General features: G+C 40.6%; 1 protein-coding gene across 3 annotated transcripts in view; it reads right to left on the bottom strand.

Annotated features, from left to right (window-relative positions):
- Positions 1–13,495, bottom strand: part of ELMO1 (engulfment and cell motility 1) — a 548,606-nt gene that overhangs the window by 270,416 nt on the left and 264,695 nt on the right. For all 3 annotated transcript variants that reach the window (XM_022583104.3, XM_089917010.1, XM_022583084.2), the window contains one exon: positions 10,685–10,789. In XM_022583104.3, the coding sequence (XP_022438812.1) occupies positions 10,685–10,789 (105 nt within the window). The remainder of the gene's footprint in view (positions 1–10,684; positions 10,790–13,495) is intronic.

The raw sequence follows: 13,495 nt of genomic DNA, 5'->3' as shown, positions 1-13,495 counted from the left end.
CAACAGGACTTGAAAATCGAAATTACTCCTTAATGCATGGACTGCAGAATGGATGTTGTGTTAGCACGCATGAAAAAAACATTAATCTCCATCAGAACTCTTGGGTCACCAGGTGCAATGTCGATAAGCAGAAATATTTCGAAATGAACGTTTTTTTCTGAGCAGTAGGTGTCAACAGTGAGCTTAAAATATTCAGGAGACCATGTTGTAAACAGATATGCTGCCATCCAGGTTTTTTTGTTCCATTTATAGAACACAGGCAGAGTCAACTTCGCATAATTCTTAAGGGCCCTAGGATTTTCATAATGGTAAATAAGCATTGGCTTCAACTTAAAATCACCAGCTGCATTAGCCCCTAACAAGAGAGTCAGCCTGTCCTTTGAAGTTTGAAGCCAGGCATTGACTTCTCTTCTCTAACTATGAAAGTCCTAGATGACATCTTCTTCCAATAGAAGGCTATTTTGTCTACGCTGAAAATCTGTTGTTTGGTAGAGTCACCTTCATTCATTATCTGAGCTAGATCTTCTGGATAACTTGCTGCTTCACCTTGCACGCTGATGTTATGGAGACGGCTTCTTGCCTTAAACCTCATGAAGCAAACTCTGCTAGCTTCAAACTTTTCTTCTGCAGCTTCCTCACCCTCGCAGCCTTCACAGAACTGAAGAAAGTTAGGGCCTTACTATGGATTAGGCTTTGGCTTAATAGAATGTTGTCGCTGGTTTAATCTTCTATCCAGACCACTAAAACTTTATTCATATCAGCAGTAAGGCTGTTTCACTTTCTTATCATATGTGTGTCCACTGGAGTTGTAGTTTTATTTCCTTCAAGAAGTTTTCCTTTGCATTTACAACTTGCTGTTTAGTGCAAGAGGCCTAGCTTTCAGCCTATCTTGACTTTCCACATGGCTTTCTCACCAAGCTTAGTCATCTCTAGCTTTTGATTTAACGTGAGAGACATGAGACTCTTCCTTTCACTTAAACACTCAGAGGGCATTGTAGGGTTATTAACTGGTCTAATTTCAATATTGTTGTGTCTCAGGGAATAGGGAGGCCCAAGGAGAGGAAAAGAGATGGGGGAATGGTCAGTCGGTGGAGCAGGCAGAACACACGTGTTTATCAAGTTCACCATCTTATACCGGTGCAGTTCGTGGTGCCCCCAAACAATTATAATAGTAACATCAAAGATCACTGATCAGGGCTTCCCTGGTGGCACAGTGGTTGAGAATCTGCCTGCCAATGCAGGGGAAGTGGGTTCGAGCCCTGGTCTGGGAGGATCCCACATGCCGCGGAGCAACTGGGCCCGTGAGCCACAATTACTGAGCCTGTGCGTCTGGAGCCTGTGCTCTGCAACAAGAGAGGCAGCAATAGTGGGAAGCCCGCGCACCACGATGAAGAGTGGCCCCCACTCGCCGCAACTAGAGAAAGCCCTCGCACAGAAACGAAGACCCAACACAGCCATAAATAAATAAATAAATAAATAAATTTTTAAAAGCTCACTGATCACAGATGATCATGACAAATGTAATAATAATTTAAAAACTTGAAATATTGCAAGAATTACCAAAACGTGACAAAGAAACACAGAGCGAACGGATGCTGTTCAATAGACTTGCTCAATACAGGTTGCCACAAACCTTCAACAGGTAATAAAACACAGTATCTGTGAAGAGCAATAAAATGAGGTATGCCTGTACCAGGCCCAGAGGTTGGAATCACCTGGGATGTTCAAGGTAGATAGAATGTTATGAACTGATCTGTGTCCCCCAAAAATCTGTATGTTGAAGGTCTAAGCCTCAGTCTCCCACGATATGACTGTATTGGGAGACAGAGCTTTTAAAGAGGCAAGTAATTTAAAATGAGGCCATCAGCATGAAGCCCTAATTCAATATGACTGATGCCGCTATAAGAAGAGAAAGAGACACCAGGGATGTGAGTGCACAGCAAGATGACTACGTGAGGACACAGCAAGTAGGCAGCTGTCTGCAAACCAAGGAGAGAGGCCTCAGGAGGAACCAACCCTGCAGGCACCTTATCTCAAACTTCTAGCCTCCAGAACTGTTAAAGGATATATTTCTATTCTCTGAGCCACCCAGTCTATAGTGCTTTGTTATGGCAGTCCTAGCAAACTAATACTGAGGTTCATCAACTTGATAAAGAGCACCTATAAAAACTCTACAGCTAACATCATACTTAATGGTGAAAAACTTGACTCTTTCCCCCTAATATCTGGATATTCCTTCTTACTACTACTATTCAACTTCTTATTGGAAGTCCTAGCTAATGCAATAAGAAAAGGATATAAAAAGTATAGAGATTGGGAAGGAAGAAATAAAATTATTGGTGCACAGATGACATGATTATTTATCTAGAAAATTTCAAAGGAACAACAACAAAAAAACCTCCTGTAACTAACAGGCAATTATAGCAAGACTGTAGGTTATTGGTTTCATTAAATCAAACAAAGTACCACATTAATGCAAGATGTTAATAATGTGGGAAACTGTGTGTGGGAGAGGGACAAAAGGGGCTATGTGGGAACCCTCTGTACTTTCTGCTGAATTTTTCTGTAAACCTAAAACTGCTCTAAAAAATGATGTCCATTATTTAAAAATAATTAAAAAGCCAGTGAGGTCTATAACAGCTTCCAGTTCGCGAGACACACAGAAGAGAGGGGATTCCCAGAAATCTTTCCCGTCTTAAAGGTACAGGCAGATGTGAAGGACAGCTCTCGGAACTTCTGCTCTACAACATGGCACAGCAGTTACAGCGGAAAGGGGAGAAGCCACAGCAAACCCGCAGCACAGCAGCTACTGAGCTCTCCGCAATGAAGGTAGAAAATGCACAGTTAAAGGGGGAAGCTTGGTCAATGACAGCAGAAAGGAGGCAGCTTGTCACAGAGAAGGTACTCAATAAATATTTGTTTAACTAATTTAGTGAGACCCAAAAAATGGACAATTTGGACTGAGAAAGAATCAGTTTGGAGAAACAATGGGAAGATATTACTGGGTCTAAGATAGAGACCCCAGGATAGTCGCTGTTGACTAAGGGTTTTGCTGGTGCCCTAACGAGGGACAGTGTCATCCACACATAAGGCTGTCTGTAGTTTCTAACCTTGTAATTCACACTGGGCCTAGGTTTGCAATGTGTCAACTGCATATAGTTCATTCTATTGGTTGGTTACATTTTTTCTCAAGCAATCCATCAATGTGTTTTAAAGTCCCACTGTGTTTTAAAGTTTAAAAAAACAGAAACAAAAAATCCTTCAGAAAGCTAAGTAAAAAATTCTAAACCTAATACCCAGCTTGGGCTGGTAGCAAAGGAGAATGCAATAAGTAACTACCATGTTTTAGACCTGCTTCAGACTCCAGGTACTGAAGCCAGTACCAAACGAACTCAGATGGCGAGAACTCAGAGTACAAGCACTGTTATATCCAGCAATCATTAATGGATGTGGAACCTGATTTCCCTCCCTCCGATGATGGATCTTCTGAGATAAAACCAAGCCCATGCTGAAAAATGATCTCATCCTGAGGCCTGAAGCGTTCCATTCAAATCACTGGTTTTCGAAGTCAGAAATTCTGCTTGCCAGCGCAATTAGTAAAAATCTAATCACATATATTCAGACTCTCAGGGGGGCCTGATTGTTTGGCAATAACACTTGGTTATTCACAATCAACAAAATTAATGCCACTATTTTTAAAACATGAAAGAAAACTACATAAAATCAAGCCTCCAGGGGCTCCCCTGGTGGCGCAGTGGTTGAGAGTTCGCCTGCCGATGCAAGGGACACGGGTTCGTGCCCCGGTCCGGGAAGATCCCACATGCCGCGGAGCGGCTGGGCCCGTGAGCCGTGGCCGCTGGGCCTGCGTGTCCGGAGCCTGTGCTCCGCAACGGGAGAGGCCACAACAGTGAGAGGCCTGCGTACCGCAAAAAACAAACAAACAAACAAAAAAAACAAGCCTCCAAGCCGTGGATCTTGGTCAAAGAAAGAAAAAAAAATTAGAAGTAAAGAATAAAGTATTTAAATGAATTATTAGACAAAGATTCATTTTAAAGTCCCAGCAAGGCTTTGCCTTGAGGTCCTTGTTATTCTATGGATTCTGTGCTCCAGATCACCTAGAAGGAAAATGTCACTCAAACAAAAAAAAAAGGTTCCTTTACATGAAACTGTGTGTTTAACTGGCAACATATAATTTCATTTTAAAAAAGTTAGGAGCAATTGCTGCTGAAGCCATTTCAGGGACAAGGGGAGGGAAGAATCTGTCAGCACTATGGGAACAAAAAAAATGATGTGCCACCAAGCTTTATTCCAATCATTTGCTTCATAGTTAAGTTTAATTACACATTACACACTGTCTTGTAATTATGTCGCTTGGGAAACTGCCAATTTCCCCCTTGAAATGTTAAAAGTTCCTTAATTTATTTTAAAGGCTCAGCATTGCCTCCATCAGCACCCCCCTTGGTACATGAGGGATACTTGGTCTCTGTCCCCCTTAAAGGGCAGCAAGAACTCCATTGTGTGGTCTGACACACAGTGCAGAGGGCTGACTGTGCTGAGAGCGCCAAGCACACTAGGCCTCTGTATTTATAATAATATCTGATGACTTTTTTTCTTTAATATTTACAACCAGAGAATTTGAGAAGCATGCCTAATCTTTTCCTCTACACTTGGGAAGTTGAAATTAAAGTCCTTTAGTCTCAGCAAGGGAACAAATACACAACACAAGATGAAGAACCTGCTCTCCGGGAGTTGACAACAAGGATGGAAGGACAGCAAACATTAAGTGCAGAAATATGAAACCCCCAGGAGAAGGGACAGTAATCAAGTACAACTTTATGTGGAAAAGGAAAAGGCAAGTAAAAGAAGTTAAGCACCTACTGTGTGTTGACAATGCATTCAGAACTTCACAAAGGTCATCAATATCATGGCCACCAAGTCAAGCCCCTCAAGTACCAGGCAGATAACTAGAATTCACAAAGCAGCCAGACAGAATATAATAGGGAGTCCTGGGGTTCATGGTTATTTGGAAAGGGAGTTCAGGTAATTCAAATTCTCTTCCCTTTAAAAATACTGTGCCAATTGAGCAAAATACATCCTTAGAACTTACTTGAACTGTGGCTGCAACCCCTATATGAATCTATGAACTCCTAAAATGCAGAGTGTGGACACTGGAAGCAGACTTTTGTCTTAAATTCAGCTCTAGCACTTCCTTCGCTGTGGGTAATCCCTCCTGTGTGTCAGTTTCCTCATCTACAAAATGGAAATAATAACAGTGTCAACCTCACAGTGGTGCTGTGAGATATTAGTGAAAGTGTTTAGCATACTTGTTATCTCACAGCAAGCTCTATGTTTGCTATTATAACTATGTTTATGCCCTCTGACACAGGAAAAGTTGAAGAGTTTCCCTAGAATAACTTTGAACTTGAGGTGGGCCTCAATGGACAGAGAGATCTACATACCGGAAGAAGGGGGGTACCAAAGCTACCTTATCTTCCCACCTCGGGGAGCACTGAAGAGAAGATTACAAATAATGTATGTGAAATATTCAAAATACAGTAAAGACTTAAAATATGGAGGCTTTTCTCATGCTAAATCATCTCATAGCATTTTCTTGTCAGTACTGCCTCAAGAACAAGGCCTCTCATGTCCCAGCAGTGAGTTAGGGTCTAAACCATTATTTCTCCCAACTATTTGTAAAAAGTATTGTTTATTATGTATGCATCACAAGGAGGAAGAAAGGTTTTAAAATAGTGTAAACATACTTAAATTTTTTCATCTGTTTAAAAATGGCTACCATAAAAGAACCTTGAGAAAACAACTCTTAGGTACAAATAGCCGTCTTTTCCCATAATCTTATTTACTTGACATATTATAAATATGTCTGTTCTGATTTAGTATGATACTAAAAACACATGTGCCCTGGCTCACAACTGCATAAAACCATTGAAATAAATCTTGCTTTTGAAGGCATTTCTATTTTCCCTTCTCAGGAAATTCATTCTCTTCTATCACAGTCACCCAGTCTGCAAATATATTCCAACTGGATGAGATGTTGACTGTAAATTTTGAGGGATGTTGAGGCAAAGGACTTCAGGGCACATAAAGAACAAGCCGTTTCCAGAATTTACTTTTAATTTTGTTACTAGAAGGCTTGAGATCTTATAAATTGTGTAATTAGTTCGGAGACAACCGCATTAAGGAAACACTGGGAGTTCCCTGGTCCCTAGTGGTTAAGATGCCAGGCTTTCACTGCCGTGGTCTGGGTTCAATCCCTGGTTGGGGAACTGAGATCCCATAAGCCGCGTGGTGTAGCCAAAAAAAAAAAAAAAAAAAAAAATTTTACTTATAACATAGCACCACACCAAATAAAATATACAAAAAGGGTCAAGTTTGTTCTTTTCCATATTGACTCAACATCAGAATATTTCTCTAAGAAGTAGTGCCACTGTTTAAAATTAGGTCCCTGGGGAAGGAAGCAAGTCCTAAGTGATCGTGATATGGTTAAACAGTATGATAATTTATAAAACAGTGAAATGTTTATCTGCTCAATATAGTGTAGAAAACTGCAAATAAATATCAAGTAAAACAGTTTTATGACTTGATAGATGTGCCAAGGATAGGTCACATTTAAAAATTCAGAAGAAAATTTTAAAAACCCAAGGGGGAAAAAAGAAAACAAGATAAAACGAAACAAAACAACAACAAAAATTATACTCTCTTCCTTTGCTTGCTGTTCTATATTCTGTTACCTAAGAACTAGACCCTGCCGTTCTTATTGACCACCACTGCCCATATCTCACTGCCTACTGGAAACACCCACCTGGACAGTTGTCCCATATGCATATAGTATCTGGATGTCTCCAAATGACCAACCCCTCAGACCCACAGGTCTAGTTCATCAATGACACCACCATCCATCCACTCAAGCCAGTATCTCCCTTTTCCTTGGAGAGAGTCTAGTTTACCTTAGCTCCAAAATAATTCATTCAAACTGCTTCTCCCCAATGTCACAGACACTAGCCTTATCAAGTTACCATCATTTCTCTATAATTTCCCCAATTTTATTTTTGCTGCTAGTCTTGATTTCTCACATTTGTTTTCTGGCAGGAGAGTGATTTTTCTAAAATTAACTCTCATCATCTTTACTTAAAATAGTTCAGAAATTCTTCACTGCCTTTGGGCTAAGGCACAAGCGAGCACCTTAATACGGTGTGGAGGGTCCCTAATGAACTAGCCCACATTTGCCTCCCAAGCCATGATCATATTTGCCACTCCCTGTCTTAACCATGCTGTACTATTTGTGGTTCCTTGAACAAAGCACACACCTTTAAGCCTCTGTTCACATGTTTCCCTCTGCTTGGAGTACGCTCTCACATCCCCCTTCCCCTTACCTGATAACTGGTACTATCCAACAGGCCTTAGGGTAGATGCCACTTCTTTCTTTTTTTTTTTTTTTTTTTTTTTTAAGGTATGCGGGCCTTTCATTGTTGTGGCCTCTCCCGTTGCGGAGCACAGGCTCCAGACGCGCAGGCTCAGCGGCCATGGCTCACGGGCCCAGCCGCTCCGCGGCATGTGGGATCCTCCCAGACCAGGGCACGAACCCGTGTCCCCTGCATCGGCAGATGGACTCTCAACCACTGCACCACCAGGGAAGCCCTAGATGCCACTTCTTGAAGGAAGTTTTACTGACCTGGCTCCCACATCCGTGTTTATGACTCTCCTCTGTGCCCCCAGTATCACTCCTGCCCAATCAAAATCCATTCTAAGTGGCTTGGAAAGTGCTGGCATTTAACTCTTCCTCCAACTACCCCTCCTTCCATCGCTAGACAGTAAAATCCTCAATGACAGGACTCATGAGTGACTTGTTCCTTGGGGAATCTCTATCCCCTCCCTCACTGCAGGCCATTTGATAGTTACTCAGTCAGTAAACATGTGCAGCTTGAGTGCCTGAAAAAGAAAAAAGATCCACAGGCAGAGTCGTGAGGATTGTGTGCATTTGATGGGCAGGCAGAGGGAGAGAAACCCATCAGAGAGACTAAGAGAAGCAGCCAAGGAGAGAACCAAGACAGACAGCAAGGGCTGCAGGCAAAAAGGGAGAACCAGCCAATGGAAAGTGTCCAGTGTCGATGGGAGGACAAAGAAGACGAAGGAAGAGGAGAGGGCTCCCCATGTAGCAGAACAGCTTCTAGAAAGTGATGGGTGCAAAGTGTTGAAAAGTGAGCAGCAGGTGAGTTAGAACATGGGGTAAGAAGACAACTTGGAAAAATATACATTGTTTGAGGCAACAGGATAGCTGGAGGGCATGGGCGTGTCAAGGGCAAAGAGGGAATGTGTGTGTGTGTGTGTGTGTGTGTTACAATTCCTTTTGAAAATCTCAACCATAAATCTGACTGGCAAAGTGAAAAGTGAGACTATAGATTTAGGTACAGAATACGTGTTTATTGAATGAAAGATATAAATAATAAATGAATAACTGCATTCAGACAGCAAATTTACCTCATCAAAAAAAGGAAATTTTATCAAAATGTAAGCTTATTAAAAAAACAAGAGCCCATCTTTATGTTTCAGAAAAGACAACTCAGCTCATAGATCAAAATTTAATTAGCTGTCTGGGATGACCACTTTCATTGTCTCCATCACTATCTCACTACCACTGGGACATCTGTTTTCATAGTCACCACAAAGCTTCCTTGCAGAATGCCTCAGCTTTATATATGATCCCCTAACCCCATTCATTCATGTAAATAGCTTTAGCTTTCCATGCAGCATTTAATGGTCCCAAAGTCAGATGGGACACAGAACACATTAGGAAAGGAACACTTTCGAGAAAACATTCCTTTCTCAGTCTAACCAGAAAGAAAGTGCATGTGGACAAAAAAGTCCACACCTTTCTTTTCAAACAGGATTTTCTTTTTAAGTTCCCATCAGATATAAAGTTCTGTCAGGTTGCCATGGTATTAATTTCACTTACGACAGTTTAGAGAACACATTGAAGAAAATGGGATTAAAGTATTAAATTACTCTTCTTGAGACGTATGCTTCTTATGCAATTAACAGTACATTCAGAATCAATACTCTCTAACTTTAGAAACATTCATCCACAAACATTAATCAGGTAATGCTAAATTCAATTTCTGCTAGGCTTCTTCTTTTCACACTCAACTCTCCGAGGCTATACCACAAGGTATCTCAAAAATATTAATTTACTTACTGTGAGAGCAGATTACAGTCCTAGAAAAAAAATCTGTGCAATAAATATATACACATATAAACCAAATTAAACTTTTATGAAAAAACAATTTTCTTACGGAAAATTGCATTTCTAATCAAATACCTGAGAAGCACGTAACACCATTCAGAGAAATGCATAAAATCCTTCATATAATTAAAGTACAAATAATGTTTTAATATAAGTCAAAGCTTGTCAAATTGCATATATAGAAAAACAGATGAAGTTAAAATATAGTGCTTACAGGGAATTCAGACCTGGCATGACTTTTTTTTTAAAGGGGTCATTACTGGGTAGGACAATTTTTCATGGTGCAGACTGTCCCATGTTTTAGAGGGCTGTGGCCAGTAGCACCCCAATGGGCATGATGACTATCGAAAAAACATGCCCACACATTTCCAAATGCTCCTTGAGGGACTAACGCTCTCTAGTTTGGAGAAGAAACTATAGCCCAGTCAAAAGGAATTGTCCCATTTGCATTACCAGGTAACAACAGTGCCAGGTCTTGAACCCTGGTCTCCAGAAAGCCAGTGTCAAGAGGGAGCCAACAGAGAATATCAGAGGCACAGGCTCATACCTTACTCTGATTTCAGCTTTACTCTTCCTGCATTAGGATATTCATTCATCGAATATTTCCTAAGCTTATATCTAGTCATCATTTTAACCACTTGCCAATGCCCTTGTCCCATTTATTCATATCCTCCTTCATCTCAATCGTGGATCTGTATCCCTCGCCCGACTGAATCTGGGCTCCTCTCCCTAGGGACAGGGGACAGGGGTCAGCAAAAATCCAGGGCCTCCAGTGGAGCAGCCTTGACTCGAAGGCCTTCTCTGTACTGTCCCTATGCTCCAATTCATTCACACTTTGTCCTTCCCGCCCCTGCTCTGCATAGGCAGGTGGCTCCTTCTGTTTTCCACAGCCCCACCCACAAAGGCATTGCCTTAGTAGCTGGAGTTTCACTAATCTGTTATGAAATGAGAGAAGGCATTTCTCGTCCCTCCCCGTCCCTCCCACACTTCTCTTTCTGTTTATCTGATTGTATCTCCAGCATTAGATTGAACAGAGCAATGCTAGACAGAATCCTGGGCCTCTTTTCAAGAAGCCAAATAAGTCTAAGTGGTTTTCAGTAACGTTGGGATCATGCAGGTTTTTGGTAGATAGTTTGTTTCTCTTCTTTGTTATTTAAGGCTAAGAGTTTTTGTCATAATCAAATGAACTATATAAAATATTTTTCCAATATCTAATATATTTTTAAATATCATGTGAAAAAATTAAAAGTTAAAAATCCCTATTTTGGTGCTCTTTAATTTCATTTAATTTTCATTTTTACTTTACTAAGTGACAAAAGCCAATCTCTGGGGCCACTCATCTAAAAGTAATCCCTCCATATCCATAAGTGTGAAATTCGAATTCAGTAGGAACCCTACAACAGCTGAAAGGGGCTGTGCGCTTACCCGAATGTAGGCATCCTGGTGGTGCTTGGCAAAGTAGAGCATATTGTCCAGAGCTAACATCCCAGGAGGTGTCTGGGTAAAGTCCATGGCAGGGTTGACATGATTCTGTGATTAAAACAAAATGTTTGATCAGGTTAATTCTTCAGCAGATTTCACCAGCTGCCAGAGGTCTGATTTCCCTCCAGAAGACCAAAGTACCACAAGGCAAGCTCCGAATAATCAAGTAGGATGACATTTGCTATCTCCATGTGAACCGATCAGGGTGGCAATGAGGGCTTCCTTCTACAAGTGGAGCAAACCCAGCTTCTAGACCCAGGGTTGGGAAACTCAACTGAAGATCGAAATATGGGATTATTCTTAGACATGTGACACTGCAGGAAAAGAAAATAATGTAAAAACTGTATTTTTACATTATTGGCTGTGCTTTAGCAGAACCAACAGCATTTGGGGAGAAAAACCTGGAATGAAGCCACATCTCTGCCATTTACCTTTTTTCACCTTAACTTCCTCATCCTCGTGTGTGAGGGTTAGGTATGGACACGCCTGTCCATGGTGTTTGTGAACTTTCCAGACTTACACAGTCTGTAGGTCTCTGAGCACAGGCACTCTATAAAATTCAGAGGTCCACAGGGTCCTAACATCTGCCTACTTGCAGGGAGTGTTCTGGCCTTGTGGTCACCCACACTGTGCCAAGAACCACAAAGACAAACAATAGTTATAAATATGCCCAACAAATTCTCCATATGCTGGAGATCGCTCAGTAAACACCATGAGACCCCTATTCAGGGCAGTAAACCACTCTCCACCACTAATTGTCTAAAATGATGACCAAGATCTGTCCTGAAAATTCAGATCTAAATGGCTAATGATTTAAGGGAAGTCATTCTTATGTTCAAGAAATGGAAAAGTTAAAGAGATATTAAAGAAAACTGCTCTTACCTCATAATCTAGGTAATTTTTATGAAAGGACATATTTTTGTTTTCTTCCTGAATTTTTTTTTTTTTTTTTTTTTTTTTTACCGGTACGCGGGCCTCTCACTGTTGTGGCCTCTCCCGTTGCGGAGCACAAGCTCCGGACGCACAGGCTTAGCGTCCATGGCTCATGGGCCCAGCCGCTCCACGGCACGTGGGATCTTCCCAGACCGCGGCACGAACCCGTGTCCCCTGCATCGGCAGGCGGACTCTCAACCACTGCGCCACCAGGGAAGCCCCTGAATATTTCTTAATAAACAGCTTGGCTCTCTGATTTGCCAGGGAAATTTTGGTCAGCTGTAATTTTTTCTAATTTAAGTACAGGAAGGACATTTTGTTCACTTGTTCAAGGTTCAAACGACCCACACTTTTCTACATTATTCAAGAGTACACAGAACCTGTCTTTTGCATGCTGATTTGAAATTTTTTTATGAGCTAATAAACATCTAAAATTATAGGACAGTGGTGCTGCCTACTGGCCACAGTTCCACCATTTCCAGAGCACTCCTGTCCATATCTGTAGAGCAAGTTGGGTCAGTGTAGTGACTTTGATACTTTATTTTAGCATTTTATCCTGATTTGCTTGTTAAGATGCTGGAACATTTTTAATATACAAAAGTATACTACTTATGATAAGAAAGATATATTTCATAAAATAAATATAATTGTAACAAAAATGAAAATCACTGTGCACATCAAATGCAGTGGGTTTCAGCTTTAATCTGATACTCATTGGTGTAAGAGGCTCAGGCCTGTATTCAATAGTGAGGGGAAAATCAAAATGCTGGAAATAAATGATCAGAGATTTAGTCTCAGAAGTAACTTGCAATGAAAGATTTTATGATATTTTCAGTTCTTAAGAAAAGAATAGTGGAACTTCCCTCATTATGCATACATTTATTATTTTGACTTTGATACGTTCGATTTCCATGAACACAAGTAACATAAAAATGTTAGAATTTGCTGAGTACTTTCTTGGGGTTACCACTAGTTTGGGTTTCACCTCATCTAATAGGTGGTGGGCACTATTATTACCCCCATTTTATTTTATTATTTGTTTTTTAATAATATGACCCTGTTTTATTTTATTTTTTTAATTCTGGAGTACAGTATTCCAACATGTTAAATGGTTATCTCTAGGTAGTGGAACTAGGGGAGATTTTTATCTCATATTTTTTCTTACCTGTAATTTTTATTGAAGTATATAGTTGATTTACAATATTATATTAATTTCAGGTATACAGCATAGTGATTCAATATTTTTATAGCTTATATTCCATTTAAAGTTTTTATAAAATATTGGCTATATTGCCTGTGCTGTACAATATATCCTTGTAGCTCATTTATTTTATACATAGTAGTTTATACCCCTATGCTGCCCCTCCCTGCTTCCCTCTCCCCACTGGTAACTACCAGTGTGTTCTCTATATATCTGTGAGTCTGCATCTGTTTTGTTATACTCATTCATTTGTTTTATTTTTTCAGATTACACACATAAGTGATAGCATACAGTATTTGTCTTTCTCCGTCTGACTTATTTCACTGAGCATAATACCTTCCAGGTCCATCCATGTTGTTGAAAATGGCAAAATTTTATTCTTTTTAATGGCTGCGTAGTATTCCAGTGTGTGTGTGTGTGTGTGTGTGTGTGTGTGTGTGTGTGTACACACACACACACACACACACCACATCTTCATCCATTTATCTGTTGACGGCACTTTGGTCGTTTCCATATCTTGGCTATGCTGCTGTGAACGCTGGGGTGCATGTATCTTTTTGATTAGTGTTTTCGTTTTCTTCGGATATATACCCAGGAATGGAACTGCTGGATCATACAGT

This window comes from Delphinapterus leucas, chromosome 9 (genome assembly GCF_059928025.1).
Source record: "Delphinapterus leucas isolate spDelLeu-1000000601 "Yukka" chromosome 9, BTC_Dleu_Yukka2, whole genome shotgun sequence".
Lineage (NCBI taxonomy): Eukaryota > Metazoa > Chordata > Mammalia > Artiodactyla > Monodontidae > Delphinapterus > Delphinapterus leucas.
Note: the sequence above shows the minus strand (reverse complement) of the source record. Positions and strands in the feature narration are given on the sequence as shown.